We start from the raw sequence: 18,848 nt of genomic DNA on the forward strand, positions 1-18,848 counted from the left end.
TCCGTAGGTACGAGACGGAGCCCCAGGCTCTCGGGGAAGTTCGGGCACTCTCGAGGAGGGGCGTGGCCTCGTCCGTAGGAGGCGGATCCTGATGCTTCCCTTAACGCCAGCTAGTGAGCCCAGGAATAGTTCGGAAAGCTCAGGTAGTCACCTCGGGGTCTTCCAGAGGAAACAGAGGACTAGCCCCACGGCCTAAAACCCCAGTAGCTCTGGGGTTAACAGACAGGAGGCTGAGCCGCGGTGAGCAGAAGTATGAAAATACATCCAGCATCGTTAGGCATCAGAGAAATGCAACAGAAACCACAACCAAGCTGAGGTAGGATTGTTGTGCGAGTTTGAGACCAACCTGAACTGCAAAGTGGGACTGCAGATTTGGTTTGGTTTGGTTTTTGTTTTGTTTTTCGAGACTGGGTTTCTCTGTGTAGCCTTGGCTGTCCTGAACTCACTTTGTAGACTAGGCTGGCCTCAAATTCATAGACATCCACCTGCCTCTGCTTCCTGAGTGCTGGAATTACAGGCGTTCGCCACCACCACCCGGCGACTACAGTTTCCAAAGGCGGTTTTGTTGGTTTTTTTTGTTTGGTTTTTGTTTTTGTTTTTGTTTTGTATTTTTTAAAACACTTGAAAGAAGGAAGGAAGAGAGAGAGACAGAGAGGAAGGAAGAAGGAAGGAAGGAAGGAAGGAAGGAAGGAAGGAAGGAAGGAGAGAAAGAAATTAGCCGAGGCCGGTGGCGAAAGCCTGGCCTGTAATCCGAGTGGTTGTCTACCTGTGGGTCATATATAAGATCTCCTGCATATCAGATATTTACATTATGATTTATAACAGTAGCAAAATTACAGTTACAGAGTAGCAACGCAATACTTTCATGTCTGGAGGTCACCACAACATGGCGAACTGTATTAAAGGGTCGCAGCTTTAGGAAAGTTGAGAACCACTGTTGTTGAAAGATCCCCGGAGGGTATCTTCCGTCAGAGAGACCCCCTCCCAAGGATCAACGAGTCCATTCGGATGCAAACAGCAAGAGGCTTTTATTTTGATTTACGAGTACTCGGGCAGCAAGGTCACTCAGGAGGACCTTGCGCGCCCCCTAGATGGGAAGCTGGGGTTTTTATAGGGTTTTAGAGGCAGTAGCACTGGTACAGAAGTGAGAGGGCATGGTTACAGGGGGCTGATTGGTACGTTTACACGAGACCACAATTTGCATCAAAGTTTGGCAGGGGCACCAAGATTCCAGGAACTGGGTGGTCAAGGGGGGTAGGATGACCCCTTGACGTGGCCCGCCACCTGTTATTTTGTTTTTTCCTATCTTAGCTGAAACAGTCTCACAGATATCTATGAGAGTGATTAACACAAACTGTTTTTAGTATGACTGGGGCAGCCTGACCACAGATATCCCAAGTGGGTGACACAGCTAGGATTTTTCAGTAATTTTCCAGTTTCTCATCTGGCCTTCAGAATTTTACAAAACAGTGGTGTCTCACAAAATGGCATTAGCTATGTTTAACTTAGTGTGAGGCTGGGGTCTTTCATTGTAATGCCAGCACTTGAGGGGCTGAAGCAGGAAAATCTGGGGTTCAAGGCTAGCTTTATCCACAGAGCGTGTTGGAGGCTGTCCTGGAGTACAAGAGAGCCTTTTGGTCATTTGCTTTAACGGATAGCAGGGAAGACAAGCCTGGCGTCATGAGGCACACAGACTCCAATGTTTGGAGCCTTAAACAGCACTGTGTGTCTACCAGGGTTGCCCCTGGAACCCTTTCCCCGGCACAACTAGAAGCCTCTCTCAAGGTTTTCAGCCCGTGCTACCTTTATCACATTTTCTTGCCCATTGTCATTCCCAAGTTAAAGCCAAAATGGAATGGAATGCTTTAAAAAACAAAACAAACCAGGCATGAAGTGTGTTAGGAAGAAGGATCCCGAGGGACCTGACGGAGATACAGGGGAAAAGGTGGATACAATCAAAATGTGCATCTATAAAACTGTCAGATAATAAATTATCGTTTAAAAACAACAAGGCGCTATGAAGGCAGCGCTCCACACTCTTCCCCCCAGTAAGCCTCCTCCAGCACCACCAGTCTTTCATTGGTCTTCGGCCACAGCCTCCACCCGCCATGGACCCCAGCTGCTCCTGTGCCACAGTGGCTGCTGCTCCTGCTGCCCTGTGGGCTGTGTGAAATGCTCCCAGGGCTGCATCTGCCAAGAGGCCTCAGACAGGTGCAGCTGCTGCGACTGAAGTTGGGGCACCCCACAATTGCGTGCAGATAGAGCCATATGTAGAAGCCTAGTCTTTTCTGTTTTTTAGACCCTGACCTGTTCTCTGCACCTTTCTATAAAGCATCTGACATTAAAATTGTTGATTGAATTAAAAACAAAAACCTACAAGGAACTGGGGGTAGTTGGAGCGACTTAGCCATTAAGAACATTTCCTTCTCTTCTAGAGGACATGAATTCAGTTCCCAGCCACATCAGATAGTTCACAACCATTTGTAACTAGGTCCAGGAGATCCGACACTCTCTTCTGGCTTCCATAGACATCCACATCCACATGCCACACTCACAAATAATAAAATTATTTAAAAAAAAAATTACAAGGGGAGCTGGGCACTACTGCTATTGCAGAAGACCAGAATTAGGTTCCTAGCACCCACATCAGGGAGCTTACATGTACCCACACACAAACATACACACACAATCTTTTTTTTTAAGATTTTATGTTTTAATTAGGTGTGTGCACGTGTGCCTTATGTGTGGGTGTGTATACATAAATGCAGTGCTCTCAGAGGTCAGAAGAGGGGGCTGAATCCTCTGAAGCTAGCGTTATAGGCAGACATAGCTGCTTGACATGCCTGTTAGGAACTGAACTTGGGTCCTCTGTAAGAATGGCAGGAGCTTGTAACTGCTGAGCCATCTCACCAACCACTAAAATAAATTTTTAATTTTTTTAGATTCATTTATTTTAGTTGTGTATAAGAATCTTACCTGCCTGCATGCAGCCTGCTGGATCCTCTGGAACTGGAGTTACAGAGAGTTGTGGATGTTGGAAATCAAACCCAGGTCCCATGCAAGAACAAATGCTTTTAACAGTTGAGCCATCTCATCTCTCCAGCCCCTAAAGTTTTTATCAAAAAATAATAAAGGCTAACCATTTTGGGGACCCAACCCCTCTCTGCTTTAGGGAGCTGTTACTTTTCTAAAACAGCTTGCTTGCCATTCCAGACAAGCCAAAAATGCAGGCTGTAGAATGAAGAAGACATCTGCACAGGTTGAAGGGCCCTGTAACACTGAATGTACTAGAATTTGAGACTGCCTCACCCATAAAAGGTAAGAGAGATGGAGAATTATACTGAGCTGGAGGGGTCATTACAAGTCTAGTGCGGAAGTAGTAGCAGTGAGGAGGGCTAAGTGGGAGCCACCAACTGTTGAGGGACATAAACAGTCATGCAGTGTGAGAAAGGAGACACAGAAGGAGGTGAGGAACACCAGGGCATGAAAGTGGAGGCTGATGTAGCACAGTCCCACTTGAGGTCTCTCCAAGAACAGGTAACAAGAAATCAATCACAGCCAAGAGCACACATTACCAATGTAGCCACATAAAAGAAAACTGGAATGGACTCAAAGGACAGGCCAGAAGAAAGAAGGTACCTGTTGCAAGATAATTGATCACACTATGAACCCCAAGATTGTTTAATTTACTGGAAAAAAAAAAACTTTTTGTTACAGTGTGACTCAGCTCTAGCACAAACCTTTACTCCAAGAGCTTTCTGCTTGAATACTGTAAACAGGTTTATATAAAGTCAACCATATATCAGGAGGCAGAGCAAGCAACCAGATGACAGGAAATGAACATAGAACACAAAACAAAAAGCCAGGCACGTTGGCACACACCTGTGATCCCAGCACTCTGGGAGGCAGAGGCAGGTGGATCTCTTGTGAGGTTGAGGCCAGCCTGGTCTACAAAGTGAGTCCAGGACAGCCAAGTATACACAGAGAAACCTTGTCTTGAACAACCAAAGGAATAAGAAGAAAAAATGAAACAGTAAGAGAGTCAGGAGAAAGATGGATAGAAAGAAGCACAGGAAGTAGAAGGGACATTCAGATTGAGGGGTTTTTGAGAAGCATGGGGAAGGAGCATGCCTTTGGCTGACACTGGCTGAGAAGGAAAGTCCCCTGGGTGATTTCTCTACTCTCTGAGCTAGTAGGCTTTCACCCCAGCATCTGACTCCCAAGTCTTTATTGGTAAAATCGAACATTTGAGGTTTTGTTAAAAACATTTGGAGCCAGGTGTGGTGGTGCACATCTTTAATCCTAGCACTCAGGGAGGTAGATCTCTGTGAGTTTGAAGCCAGCCTAATCTACAAAGTGAGTCCAGGACAGCCAAGACTACACCAAGAAACCCTGTCTCAGAAGTTTTAAGTAAATTCAAAGGGTTACTACAGTTCAGACTTGTTTTCTAAATCTCTAAGAGTTGGAGTGATTTGGAGCTAAGATAAAATATTTGAGCAGGGCAGGGGTAACCACTCCATTAATCCCAGCAGAGACAAGCAGATCTCTATAAATTAGTTGTTTTCCATGGCATCTGGCTAAATTAGTTGTTTTCTAAAGTCTAGAGTTACAGTAAACCAGGTGGTAGTGGCACAGGCCTTTGATCCCACCACCCAGGGGCAAAACTCAGATACAGCTCCTAACTAGTATGTTTGCACACTAGAGAAATCACATACTATATTTACAGATGATGATAACCCTCTACAGGGCTACTAGGAAGGCAGCTAATTTCCAACGAGGAAAGGAACAGAGAGCAGCTTTTGTGATGCCAGTTAGCTTAGCTCCATGCATGCAACCCGGACCAGTATTGAGTCAGATGATACCCTAATTACAGATACCATATTTATTGGTGAATTGACAACTGGAGACTTCATGAAGCAAAAAGGAGTCCACCAACATTTGCCTGTTCTCTTTTATTGTAAACATTTTCCATATATGAAGAATGAATATTTTTTCTTTGAAAAGCAAATCAGGACATTTAAGAAGGCATGGCGATCCTTATACTAAGTCATTGCCAGCCACACTATGGTCATAAAGGCGCCCCTGACATTGATTGAATGGAACAACTCACTATGCCTTCCTGCAGAAATAGTTCTGTTGCCTATAATCTCCATCCCTAAACCGCCCACCCCTCCCCCAAAAGACGTACCTATTGACCTCTGGGGACCAATGGAATAGTCACAACATTTGGCTAATACATGGTGTAGCTAATGCATGGCTTTGTTTTTTTATTGTTGTTGTTTTTCTCAAGACAGTGTTTCTCTGTAGCCTTGGCTGTCCTGGACTCACTAATGCATGGCTCATTGATGGTTCATCAACCGCTGATGGAACCAAAGCTAATGGAAAATGGCAGCCTATAGACAGGGAGATGGAATGGCCAATACTGAGGAAGGACCCACAAAATCAGTGCAGCACTGTTGACTATAAGACAAACAACTAGGAAAGCAAAACACTCTATCTTTGCCAATTCATGGTGAGTGTGCAATGGTATATCTATATGGTCATGAAAATGGAAAATCGCTAACTGGCAGATAAATGGCAAAGATATCTGGTCATGGGAGGCATGAATGGAAATGGCAAAACTTAACAAAAGCATCAAATTTTAAGTAGCTCATATGGGCAAGACAGAAAAAAAATCTGAAAATAATGAAACAGTGGACAAACTGGCATCATGTTTGATTAAGACTAGAATATTAATATTTGCCAGGGTACAACTTCAGAATAAGTCAGCAAGAATAACAGATTATACATTCGAAAAACTTGAAAGTTTACCCCAGCACTAAAAGTAAGGGGAAATGGAGAACCAAATTAAACCAGGACAACCCTATGATAATAATTATTAAAAGGAATTCATAGTCAGGCGGTGGTTCGCACCTTTAATCCCAAAAGCAGGCACATAAGAATCACAGTAATTTGCCAGGCTGGGATAAGGCATGTATGCACACATGATCACAGACCTCCTTATGTGATTGGGCTCAAAAATGGCATGTGAACAAAATTGTCCATCTACTCGTCCAAATGACTGAGTTATAAACATCACGAGCTCAAACATGCCCATACTGTCCCCCCATGTAGGCTAACATTAGTCATACACTTCCTAACATGACTGTGCTTGGAAATGGCATGTGGGCCAACATGCGCACACACATGCACATACACATACATACACGCAGACAGATGCACACATGCACACACATAAATAGCCTATGCACTGGCATGTGGGCCAACATGCCCTTGTTGCTCCTCAGGTAACTGGGCTCAAAATAGGCATACAGTCCAGTTAGGTTCTCCTCCAGCCTGGGGGCTGCCTCCCAGCAGCCCACTAAGTCAGGAGGGGCAGGAGATGAGAAGCTGCCTGGAATGGCCAGTGAGAACAGGGCAGGGATCGTACACCCAAGGAACAGCTGATGGCTAGTTCAACTTTAATCCCAGAGAACAAGGGCTACATATCCCTATGGAGGCCCCCAAGAATAGGTGTAAGCAGTTGGTTTGAACTAGGCACTACAAAGGATGCTTATATACATTATACAGCACGCTCCTATCATAAGAGTAGAATGTCAGGGTTTAATTAACATATGGGCGCAGAAGGAGAGCTAGCAGGGAGCTGTGTCAGAGGTCATACATCAAGTGTGGCTAGGGGAGTCTCTAAAGACACTTTCCAGATGAAGTAAGGCAGAGAGCAGGGACCCCACAGAAGGGAAGGAGTTCTGCTTTTAGCGCCAAGCTCATAATAGCTATCCGGTCCAGGCAAGAACTGCAACCTCAACCAGCAGGGTACCTCCAACAGACCAACATACCAGTACCCCCCAAATGACAGTGGTTGTAAATATCACGCGTTCCAACATGACCACACAGCCAGGCAAGATCACCTGAGGCAAACTGAATGCCCATGCTAATAAACCCAGCACTTGCAGGATGGAGGCAGGGGAATCAGAAGCTCATGATTATCTTTTGCTTTGTGATGAGCTCCAGCATAGTCTGAGCTTCATAAGACCCGGCTCCAAAACTACCTCTAACAGCAAAAATGAAGTAAAATAAGATATGAGAGAAATTGAGGGGGTTGGTGGGATGGCTCCATGGATAAAGGCACTTGCTGCCAAATTCGACAACCTGAATTCAATACTGGGAGCCACAAGGTAGACAGAACCAACTTGTAGGTTTTCCTCTGACCTCCACATGAGCATGTTCTCAAGTCTTCTTCCACACACACAAAATAAATGAATGTGAAAAAAAAAAAGAAAAGAAAAGAAAAACTGAGCAGGCAGTGGTGGCACTCCCCTTTAATCCTAGCACTCAGGAGGCAGAGGCAGGAGGATCCCTGTGAGTTGAAGGCCAGCCTAGACTACAGAGTGAGTTTCAAGACAGCCAAAGCTACACAGAGAAATCCTGTCTTGAAAAACAGAAACAAACAAAATTACAGTAACTTAGTTTTACAGCAATTTAGACAGGGCTTCCCTGTGTAGCCCTGGCTGTCCTGGGCTTGATTTGTAGACCAGGGTGGCCTCGAACTCACAGTGATCCATCTACTGTCTCTGACTCCCTAGTGCTGGGATTTAAGGCATGCACCACCATGCCCAGCTACAGTAATTTAAATTTAAAAGCTGCTTGCAAAAGTCAGGCTGAAAATCAAAGTGAATATCCTTTATGATCTAAAAATAAATACACTTAAACCTTTAATTTATATTTAAGAGAAAGTGGGATATAGGTATATTTATTTACACATAGTAAGGTATATTTAGTTTCAAAAGTTCAAAAGAAATTTTTTTTTATTTCAATTGAAAAATAATACTTTTCTGTTGCCAAAAACCATTTTGCCCTGGGAGAGATATAACCTACCAAAAAAGGAATCCCCCAAAATTAGGACTGGAACAGGATTTTTGCTTTTATCTTTCCAGAATAAAAACATCCAACTAAGGAATCTGGAGACCCCTGGACAAGTGAGACATCTAAAGAAGAACGGATCATCAGGGAAAATGTCCCAAGAAAAAGAGTAAATTGGCCAATGGTATTGCTGCCCTCTACAGACATAAGGGCAAAACAGTCTTTATGTCATCCAAATCCAATTAACACTTAAAGCTGGCTTTGGAGTGTGGCTTTCTCCTTCTCTAAACCCACGCATGCCTGTTAAAGGAAAATCCAAAACCTCTGTCTGATATCAAAAGAGCTACCTGGTATGGGACAGAAGAAAACAAATAAGAGACTATTTTATTGCCACTAATCTCATAATCTTTTGGTTTTCATTTGACTCTCTAAAGGTTTTCTTAAGGTATAAATGTTATCTCAAAATCTAAGATTATTATTTATATCGTCAGACTATTCTAGAAATAAGATTCACCCAGCTTCCTGTATGTTTTCAGGTTTGAATCTGAAGCAAGCTCAGATGTAATAGACTGTGGTCCTCGAACCTTTCAGAGATCTGCTGAATGTGGCATTTAAAGTTTCTTACAGGGCTGGAGAGATGGCTCTAAGGTTAAGAGCACCAGCTGCTCTTCCAGAGTTCTTGAGTTCAATTCCAAGAAACCACAGGGTGACTCACAACCATCTATAATGAGACGTGGTGCTCTCTTCTGGCATGCAAGTGTACATGCAGACAGAAAACTGTATAAATAATAAATAAGTCTTTTAAAGAATAAAAAATAATAAAGTTTCCTACAGCCAGGTATGGTGGTGTACTCCTTTAATCCCAGCACTCGGGAGGCAGAGATAGGTGGATCTCCCTGAGTCTTGAGGCCAGCCTAATCTACAAAGTGGGTCCAGGACAGCCAGGGCTCTATATAACAAAGAAACCCTGTCTTGAAAAAGCAAAAAAATTTCCTACAAAGAAAAACATCACCTTTCCTAACAGTAACCTCTGAGGTCTTCAAGAAGATGACGGGGCCTGCAATGATGAATCCACCTGGATTTTGGTAACTAACCAATTGGAAAAAAACTGCCCCATGCCTCTTCTGCCGCCAGGTTGTGCACAGTGAACACCTTTGGGTTGACTGCTATGTCCTACCTAGCCAGGATTGCCACTAAGCTGATAAACACCACCCAAAGACTAGCTTTGGACTACAAACTGCTCAAGACATTCAAACTGCTGAATCATAGACTGACACAAACATTTTACAGAATTTTGAACTAAAAAGTACTTAATCCTAAAATTGCCAAATAGAACCAAGCTGGACATTGTGGAAAGCTTGGGAGAAACAGCTTATTGTAAATAGTTTTACTGTGTTAGAGTTAAAATCTTCTCTTTTTATTTAGACAAAAGGGGTGGGGGGAATGTTGCAGGACATTTGATCACACTGTAAATCCCAAGATTGTGTTGCTTACTGTAAAAAAAAAAGCCTATTTCTAGTGGTGTGGCCCAGCCTTAGCACACCAAGAGCTTTCTGCTTGAATATTGTAAACAGGATTAAACAAAGTCAACCATAGGTCAAGAGGCAGAGCAAGCAACCAGTTCACATGGAGTGAAGACAGAAAAATAAATAAATAATGTTGAAGTCAGGAGGATGGACACAGGAAGTAGAAGGGAAGGGCATTCAGTTTGAGGGTTTTTTGAGATGGTGTAGGGAAGGAGCATTCCTTTTTGGGGGAACTTCGGCTGAGAATGAAGGTCAGATAGTTGCTCTCTCTGCCTCTCTGAGCTAGCAGGCTTTCTTCCCAGCATCTGGCTGCTAAGTCTTTATTGGTAAAAATCCAATGTTTGAAATTTTGTTAAAAACAGCAGCTACCAGTAGCAGTCGGGAACATAACCACTAGGACACAGCACTGCACGCATCTACATCTGCTGCCTGCCCTGACAACCACACTCCTGAGCTGACCCTTTGTGCCCTTCAGCTATCCCTAAAACAGCAGTGTTCCACTCATCTCAAAACCAAAACAGGAAAATAGGAAAAGAATAATTCACTAAGCCAAACATATTTAATTTTTTTTTTTTTTTTTTTAGAAAAGTGTCCTTTCATGCTAAGGTGTATTCACACAGTGCGTGGGCTAAAAAGAGGCAGCTGATTCCTGGGATAAGAATTTAATACCCTGAGGTGAAGAAGCCAGGCTACATCCACAAGCTGGCCCCAGAATTCCTGGCCCCCGTCCGGGCTGACAGGCGGGTGCGTACATTACAGCCTCAGCACTCACAGCAGTGCCAACATCTGTAGTTTCAGTCAGTGTCTCCATCTCCTTCACTGCCCTCCAAGGAACTGGGCACCTGCAGGAAAGGGACAGACAGGAACAGGACTGTGAGACCCAACTTGGAGGCACTCCCATGCGTGGGGGCATAGGGGAAAACTATAGGAGCAAAGCTACCCGAATAGAGGGAAGGCCACTGGACGCACAGGAACAGACCGCAGCTGAACGGCAGGCACAGGCAGGGTATGCTGCTAGAGATGAGCAGACTGCTTAGCGGCTTCAGCCCATGCCAGCCTTGCTTAGAGGCCAACAGCTGCCTCAGCATACAGCCAAGGGCACAGGATGGGGCACGAGGTAGCCCAGTGACCACAGAACCCCCATTCCTCCAAGGGCTGTGTGACTTCGGGACACAGGTTCCCAAAGTTCTCTAGGATTCAGCTTGCTGCCTACACTCGGCCTGCCCAGCCCTAGTACGTGCACATGTGTACACCGTGACACTCTAGACCAAGCTCCTACCTCGGCACCTGTGCCAGCTGGTCCAAGTTCCGTGTCACTGAAGTTGTGGAGAGGCAGAGTGCTGAGCCACTGGGCCATGGAGCGCTCATCCCTCTCAGTGCTGACAATGGTGGGGTAGATGCATTGCTCCTTGAAAGCAGCCACCTTCCCTTCCTCCTGCGTCCAGTCCAGGGGCTCATGCAGCCCGTCACCACCAAAGCGCTGATTGTACTTCTCGAAGTGCACCCTCTCCAGGATCAAGCCAAGCCCAGGTGCCATGGGTACATGCACCTTCTCCTCACCCCAGCTGCGCTCCAGCACACTCTCAGGGGCATAACCCTTCACAATGGCGACCACCAGGCCAACCATCTTCCGGATCTGGTGCAGCATGAAGCTCTGGCCCTTCACCTTGATCACAGCAAACTCCAGGCCCTCACGTACAAAGGGCTCCTCGCAGTACATCTCCAGAATATAGCGGCGTGCACTGGGTTCTCTCGGCCCCTTCTGCGAGGTGAAGTTGTGGAAGTTATGGGTGCCTTTGTAGCAGGCCAGAAGCCGGTTGACCTGCTGCAGGGTCTCTGCGCTCAGGCGATAGCTCTCATCCTGTACATCCCGGTCTTTGTGAGCAAAAGCAAAGGTAGGCAGCATGTAGCAGTAGGTCCTGGCATCACACTTGTTCTTGGAGTTGAACCCGCCTGTGACCCTCTTCAATCCTAGGGAGCAGCATATAAGAAACCCAATTGAGCAGAAAAAACCTCCAAGGTGGGACATCCTGACAGCGTGATTCTGGTACCACTTGCCCAGGATTGGCACCCAGTTCTGATTCTGAATTCAGGATCCACAAAATGCTGATGCTTGGAATGAAACAAACCCAAATGACAAAAACCTAAGGGTCTGCTGAGAGTGGAGTTTGCAAACACACCAAGCCCAGGTTAAAAATCTGCAGTGCAGCTTTTGACCAGTCTTTCAGTCATGAGCCATCAAAGTGAGTAAGTAGGGCTTACAATGCCAAGTCTTTCTACAGATAGAGCAGCAGATTTCAAGAAGAAAATGCCAACTACTGAGCAAAACTGGTGAGGAGCTATTGGCAACTGATGGCTGCTGGGCAAAGAGTCGATTTTCTTTAGGTATGCAGTCCCTGAGAGGCTGCCCATGCTCCAGGAGCTGTCCCTACACCTGTGCACATACAAGCGGCACCGAGTCAGAGGGAAAGTGCTAGCAAAGAAGAAAGGAGAGAGCTGGAAGGGAGAGAACGGAAGGAGATTCTGATCACTTTATATACATGCTTGAACTTCTCAAAAAACAGAAACTAACACAAAAACAAAACTGCACTGGCAAATGCCTTTAATCCTAGCACTCAGGAGGTGGAGGCTAGCCTGGTCTACATAATGGGTTCCAGGATAGCCAAGGCTACAAAGTGAAACTCTGTTTCAAAAAAGACAAAACAAATCAAATTTAAAAGAAAACCCAACACCAAATAAGAGGTTCCTTCCAGGTAATTCATTAAATATTCTTCTTGGACATGAATGGCAAGATACAGCCAAGGTGATCAAAAATGACATTTATAAAGTTTACTTATGCTGGGAGGTTCCAGGATGAAACTGTTCTCACAGATCAGAAAAAGACCAAACCAAATAAAACTGTACTCCATTAGAGAAGCATGGTGGAGCACACACAGTCCAGTATTTGAGTTGAGGCACAAAGACCACAAGATCAAGAACAGCATGGAGGTGACAATAAGACCTTAAAAGGCCATCTTTATTTGTTTATTTATACATTATTTTATCTTTTGGGACAGAGTTTTACTGTGGCCCTAGATGAACAAGAACTCACTGTTCTCACCATAATCCCACAAAGCTGGCTGTTTTGTTTTTGTTTTTGTTTTTAAAGAAGTGGGTTAGGGAATATAGGTCAGAGACAGAAACCTTGACTAGTACCAAGTGCTTTAAGCCCAGCACTCTGGAGGCAGAAACAAGCAGATCTCTATAAATTCAAGGCCAGCCTGGTCTACACAGTGAGTTCCAGGACAGCCAGGGTTACACAAAAAGACCCTCTCTCACAAAACAAGTTTTATGTGAAAAGTACCCACAGATTATCAGAGCAGTATGGTCCAAGGCCCTGGAATTTCTCTCAACTAGCCAGTCCTGAGGGAGCAACACTGAACATTCTCACACCCACCACCTGCTGAGCATCTGCTTGGCCATGGCCAAGCAAGCACAGCCTCTGTCCATGTGAGGCCACTCAAGTACTTGCACAGAGCTTACCCAGAATCCTAATGTGGGATGGAAGGTGGCTGTTGATCTTTTCCAGAATGTCATCAATTAGCCTCACCTTTAGGGATACTACCTGCCCAGCTGCAGACACACCCTGCAAAGAAACAGAGAGGACAGATGGGTTAGGGGCCTTGTCCTCCAGCACAAACTTCATACCCTGGTCCTGAGACAGGACCAACACTCCAACTCAGAAAGCAGCACTCCTTCCTGACCCTGTGCAGGCTCCCCAGTACAGACAAGCAGTGAAGGCAGCATCTTCTTTTAAAAGCTTTATTTATTTATTATGTATACAGAGTTCTGCATGCATGTACACCTGCATGCCAGAAGAGGGCAAAAGATCTCATTATAGATGGTTGGGAGCCACCATGTGGTGTGCTGGGAATTGAACTCAGGATCTCTGGAAGAGGAGACAGTGCTCTTAACCTCTGAGCTGAAGGCAGCATATTGTTTCTACTGTGTTTGTTATTTGTTTGATTGTTTGGGGGTGCTTTTGGGAATGGGTCTCCCTATGTAACTCTAGCTGGCCCAGAACTCACTATATACACCAAGCTGACTTCAAACTTGTAACAATCTTTCCATAACCCCTCCTCCCCTGCTAGGATGCCAAATGTGCAGAAGTTTGTTTTAAGACAGAGTTCTGCTATATAGCCAAGGCTGGCCTTGCACCCTGTAGCCTAGGCTATCTTCAAACCTGGAGTCCTGCCTCGGCCTCCCAACTTCTGGGACACTTGTACCACCATACCTGGCTGTGCTATCAAAAAAATCTAAGTGCTTTTAAGCCCTATCACCCTGATAGGTTTCTTCAGAGGCCAATCCAATCATAAAGACCTGCTTACCCTGGCCCAGCCACATGGTTCTGTATGTCCCAGGCCTGGGAATGTGCCTCTCAAGATGTGCCCCTAAGTGCCATCATCAACCAGAATTGAGTCCAGGATGGGACACCCATGCCAATCAGAGACAGTGGGACTCAATCTTGTGATATGGAATACAGAAGCTAGGCCATCAGTCACGTGCAGCCTCTCCTGTGGAATGAGCCATCGTGGCAATATGCTTATGTGAGTACACAATGTTGTCAAAGACCTCTCACCTGGGCAAGAGAAATGGCTGAGTGGGTGATAGACAGATAACACTTGCTATGCAAGTCTGATGACTGGAACCCTGGAACCCACAGTAAGACTACTCAAAGTTGTCCTCTGACTTCCACATATGCACATACTCACACACACAAGAGTCACAATAATTACTAAGTTCTAGTGCCCGCACAGAGAGAGCGAAGACAGCACCCCACTGGTAGGTGCTCATACTGATTGTATGTTGCAATGAACACATCTTGGCTGTGCAGATAAATGTTAGAATTAACCTTATCTAGCTCTAAGTCACAAGTATGTAAGTGGAGGAAGCAAATATGTGGGCAAAAGGGGGTCCCCAGAGGCTACGGGAAGAGATATGAAAAATGCCACAGGCTAGGGACACTGGTACAAATCATTGCACTGCAAGCTACTGTTCATAATCTGTTTTCCCTGAAGCTAGAACATCCATCACTGTTAAGACCTACCTTGCTCAGAAACAAAACAGCCTCTGTTGGTCTTTGCCCTGGACCTGTGACATTCCAGACTATTATATATAGTATATATAATATATATAGTGTATATATATAATGCATGAAGGTGCCAGATCCCCTGGAACTGGAGTTACAGAGTCCACAGAGTCACCATGTGGGTCCTGGGAGTTGAACCTGGATCCTAAGAGCAGCAAATGCTCTTAACCACTAAGCTAACCCTCCAGCCCCTTTTCTTTTCTTTTTTCTTTTTAAAATTTGTTTTATATATATGAGTATGCTGTTTTCATGCATACCAGAAGAGGGCATCAGATTGTATTGCAGATGGTTGTGAGACACCATGTAGTTGCTGGGAATTGAACTCGGGACCTCTGAAGAGTATTCTTAACCTTTGAGCCATCTCTCCAGCCCCATAGTAAATGTTTCTTTCTTTCTTTCTTTTTTTTTTTTTTTTAATTTTCTGTGCATTAGTGTGAAGGTGTCAGATCCCTTGGAACTGGCAATACAGCAGTTGTGAGCTGCTATGTGGGTGCTGGGAATTGAACCCACATGGAAGAGCAGACAGTGCTCTTAACCACTAAGGCGTCCCTCCAGCCCTGTAGTAGTAAATGTTCTTAACCGATGAATCCTCTCTCCAATCCAATAAATCATCTCTTCTGTTTCCTCAGATTAAAAAAAAAAAAGTCAAAACCAAAATTAAGGGGAAAAAAATCTGTCACCTAAACAAAACAAGTACAGTCACCCTCATAATTATATAACTTTGTTGGGGTCTACTGTGTGCGGCGGGCAGTAAGGCAAAGTGGCACATGCTGCCTTTGGCCTGGGACAGAGCTGTCCAAGGAAAGCAAAGGCCCATGATGACAGGGTCATGTACAGCCCACCTGGGATCAAGCAGAAGCTTAGCACTCTGCACTCCTGGCCCTCCGAACAACAAAATGTGCTCTTTCCCTCAAACACTGGTGTGACAGACAAGTATCACCAACTCACACAACCTATGCTTTTTTTTCCCCCTAAGTAAAACAGAACACAGACCATGTCACTATATCAGAACTGCTACCATGACTCAACAGGCATGACCCCTGGCTGGGATCCCTTGTGACAAGTGGACCCCGAGACCATGGGACAGTGAAAGCTGCAGGCAAGTGCGACACATACCTTGTCTGTGCGAGAACATCGCTGGAAGGACATCTTCTTCATATCTGTGCCATGGTTTTCAGGGATACAACCTGCCTGGACTAGGGCAGATACTAAGTCGTCTTCGATGGTCCTGAACTGAGAAGACCCCAGATTCCTCTAAAGGGGGAAAAAAATAGATATCCTGTTTTCCCGTTTGGGATGTATGCCTGCCAGGAAGTCGACCATCACTTCTGCAACCAGCTCCAATGCTGCACCTCTCAGCCTACCCTAACCATGAGTCCATGGTGTTTGTGACTCTACAAGTTCAGACACAAACACATCCAACCAATCCTTAACAGACACCAGATCCACAGCTCTCAGAGAAAATCTTCCCACGAGAAGCAGGCCGGTGAACACCTCCACCAAGCTCCCCGGGGTGAGAAAGTCTTTTTAGAAGTCTCTTCTACTGCTTGTTTCCCTCGGCCAGGAAGTCTACCCCAAAACTCACCATGAAGTCAGGAACGTTCCCCAAATGACATAAAGATTGTAACAAAGTGACCATAGTACTCACTCAGCACTGTGAGCCAGGCACTTTTGCCATTTCCCTACTGGGGAAACTGAGGCAAACAGGACCTTAGTGGGAAAACACAGAATTCTTCCATAATCAGAACTGCCCTCCAAAACGCAGAACAGTCAGCCCAGAAGCAGGGAACTGTGTGCTGTCACCAATGTCATAGCTGTGTCAAATTAAGAGCATCGTCTTTCTTTGTTTGTTTGTTTTTGTTTCTTGAGACAGGGTTTCTCTGTGTAGTCCTGTCTGTCCGAAAATGCTTTGTAGAGCAGGCTGGCCTTGAACTCAGAGATCTGCCTGCCTCTGCCTCCTCCCTGAGTGCTAGAATTAGAGGCGTGTGCCCCTGCTTAAAGGCATCAATTTCTAGCCTGAAGCCACCACTACCTATCCACCCTCACAAAATGAGCTTCACTGGTGAAGCTTTTTTTTTTTTTTCTGGAGAGGGAAAAGGTCTGAATGTAGCTCGGACAATCTTTGAACTTGCATCCTCCTCCATTAACCACCCAAATGCCAGGATGGCAAGCTACGTGCCACCATTCCAGTGATTTTTTTTTTTTTTAAGACCCTAACTTGTATCACTGCTATCATTCATTCTTTCTCAAAATCAGTATCATGCCTGGTCAGACATTATTTTTTGGAGCCATTTAGTTTGGACACATCACAGCAATGAACTCCATCCTGTGGGTCAAGATTACGATCTAAAAAGTAGGAAAGGGGACCAGAGAGATGGCTCAGTGTTTAAAAGCACTGGCCGCTCTTCTTGATGACGGGGTTTGACGTTCAGCACCCAAACGGCAGCTCACAACTGCCTGCTACGCCAGTCCAGAGGAGCCTACGCCCTCTTCTGGCCTCTGGGGTACTGCAGGCACATGGTGCACAGACATGCATGCAGGCAAAGCACTCATAAACACAAAATAAAAATAGAGGTTAACATTTGTTTTCGAAGAAAAATTATAAATGAAAGCAATGTTAATAGCAAAGATGACGGGAAGGAAAAAGATTCTACCCACGCTGGTCAGGGCCCCTTCCATAAGAGTCAAGTTGGAGGATTAGGGACAGAGCCTAGGTGGCAGCTTGCCCAGAGCACCTAACGCTCTTCAGCTGCCCCTCGGGATGCTAGACGGGTAGCACCTACCGGCTCTCTGTCCGCACTCTCAGCATCGGTAAACCTGTCCACACAGTTCAGTAGGAACCCTGCAGGTGCCATCCTAATGATGAAAACTCACTGCTCTCAAGATCACATGGGAATCACCCAGAGCTGTCTGAACCGTAGTGGAAGAAAACCACCCAAATCTCTCATCTGGGGGACTGTTTCTGCCGTTTCCTGGGATCAGCCTTGCTCTGAGTAGCATCAGGCAATCAAGGGCTGCCTCTGGTAGGTGTTGTCTAGACGCAGCCCTCCTCACCTGCATGCCGTAGTAGCCCTTGCCCGAATAGGCCACGAGCAGGACAATTTTGCGCTTTGGCAGCTTGCGTGGTCGCTCTTCATCCTCATCGCCCTTGACCCTCTTGGAAGGATGCTCCGTCTCCTCCCAGACCCAGCCACCTCGGACCTTCCAGTCCTGTTGGTGTGAAGCCAGCGCTGGTGGTACCTGTTTTCCAGCCATAGGGGGCAGGCTGAGAAAAACAGGTGTGAGTGACCAAGGTGGTAAAGGGTACAAACACGGTGCCTGATGGGAGGACCCAGCCCCGCCTGCCTCAGTGGCCTCTGAAGACCTTGACTAATGGCAAACCACTCAGGCTCATCAGTGACACAGGGGCTGGTTTTGGGCAACAGTGGCAGTTCGGGGGTTGAGTTTTGAGGCAGAGCTGGACACAAGCAGGCAGTGCCCTAGCAGGGCAGTACAAGGCAGGGATGGAAACTGGACTCGGGTAAGCAAGTAGAGGCGGGCAGGTCAGGGCAGTAGTGGAGACTCAGCGCACAGGCGGCCAGTCGCGGGGGTCTTTACCCGGGCATGCGCGGTCCTGGGCACGCCGTCCACCGTCCCCAGGCTCTCAGCACTGCGGCCCACAGGCGGGGAAAGGCCATGCGCTGCGGGGTGGCGGGCGCTGACCCTGGACCTCACGGACGCCGGGGGAACTGTGCACCTCCGACACCCCTACCCTGTCTTCCTGAATTCCTGGCTCCGGCCCTAGGGGGCCCCTGATCATACGCTGACCTGTGACCCCGAAGCCCCTGGTCCCCCTTCCCAGAGAGCGCGCACTGTGCACGCGTGCGGAGGCAGGAATGTCCCGCCGGACCCACTCACAGCGCCGCGGGCCCCCGAAGCCGACCACGTGGACGAAGGCGGAAGCGAGCAAGCGAAGGAAGGCGGCCGAAGGCGGACAAAAAGTCTTTCTGGGACGCTCCTAGCGGGGTGGACCCAGTGGGTGGGGCTTCCGAGCTAGGATCCAAGCCGGTCTAGACGCAGCTCTCCAGAGAAGCCAAAGGCTCAGTGCCTCTATGATTTGAAAAGTGAAACCGCCTCATTAAAATGTGAAGATTAGGAATGCACTAGGGAGACGTTCAGCAATAACTGCTGACGTCCAGATAACCCCAGCACCGACTCAGTGGGCCCTTCCCTGGCCCATGGCACCAACCCTGGCTTTGGGAAGTCACTGCTGCTCTTGGCTTTGATATTTTACACACCATTGGCTTTGTGGTGTGTGAAATATCAAGCGTCCCAGCATTTGTTGTTTCTGTAAG

General features: G+C 46.4%; 1 protein-coding gene and 1 long non-coding RNA gene across 7 annotated transcripts; one reads left to right on the plus strand and one right to left on the minus strand.

Moving 5' to 3' along the window:
• The first annotated feature begins 49 nt into the window (after nucleotides 1-49).
• LOC129675977 (uncharacterized) lies at nucleotides 50-8,693 on the plus strand. 4 transcript variants are annotated; one of them, XR_008720008.1, is made up of 4 exons: nucleotides 50-316; nucleotides 3,214-3,318; nucleotides 5,291-5,512; nucleotides 7,935-8,693. It is a non-coding gene; the product is annotated as an uncharacterized LOC129675977 (long non-coding RNA). The 4 variants fall into 4 exon arrangements; XR_008720009.1 differs by having other exon boundaries at nucleotides 5,295-5,512; XR_008720010.1 differs by lacking the exon at nucleotides 5,291-5,512 and having other exon boundaries at nucleotides 88-316; nucleotides 7,935-8,305; nucleotides 8,397-8,693.
• Nucleotides 8,694-9,926: 1,233 nt separating this feature from the next.
• On the minus strand, nucleotides 9,927-18,476 carry Pus1 (pseudouridine synthase 1). Of its 3 annotated transcripts, none has more exons than XM_055606169.1 (6): nucleotides 18,412-18,476; nucleotides 17,569-17,779; nucleotides 15,631-15,768; nucleotides 12,909-13,011; nucleotides 10,666-11,357; nucleotides 9,927-10,228 (listed from the first exon to the last, which is right to left on the minus strand). In XM_055606169.1, the coding sequence occupies exons 2-6, from the start codon at nucleotides 17,767-17,769 to the stop codon at nucleotides 10,181-10,183; spliced, it is 1,182 nt and encodes a 393-aa protein (XP_055462144.1). In that variant the 5' UTR covers nucleotides 17,770-17,779; nucleotides 18,412-18,476; the 3' UTR covers nucleotides 9,927-10,180. The 3 variants fall into 3 exon arrangements, with proteins under 3 accessions (XP_055462144.1, XP_055462143.1, XP_055462145.1); XM_055606168.1 differs by having other exon boundaries at nucleotides 18,112-18,432; XM_055606170.1 differs by lacking the exon at nucleotides 18,412-18,476 and adding an exon at nucleotides 18,086-18,256.
• Between the last annotated feature and the right edge of the window lie 372 nt (nucleotides 18,477-18,848).

This window comes from Psammomys obesus, unplaced genomic scaffold, assembly GCF_907164565.1.
Source record: "Psammomys obesus unplaced genomic scaffold, mPsaObe1.curated_primary_1811, whole genome shotgun sequence".
Taxonomy (NCBI): Eukaryota; Metazoa; Chordata; class Mammalia; order Rodentia; family Muridae; genus Psammomys; species Psammomys obesus.

Excerpts from the sequence above, each read along its gene's own strand:
- Pus1 (XM_055606168.1), bottom strand. The coding sequence starts at position 18,191 with ATGGCCTTTCCCCGCCTGTGGGCCGCAGTGCTGAGAGCCTGGGGACGG. Across the intron at positions 15,769-17,568 it reads AGGGCTACTACGGCATGCAG|AGGAATCTGGGGTCTTCTCA; the intron begins GTGAGGAGGGCT and ends TTCCCCCTTTAG. Across the intron at positions 11,358-12,908 it reads ATCCCACATTAGGATTCTGG|GATTGAAGAGGGTCACAGGC; the intron begins GTAAGCTCTGTG and ends GCTGCTCCCTAG.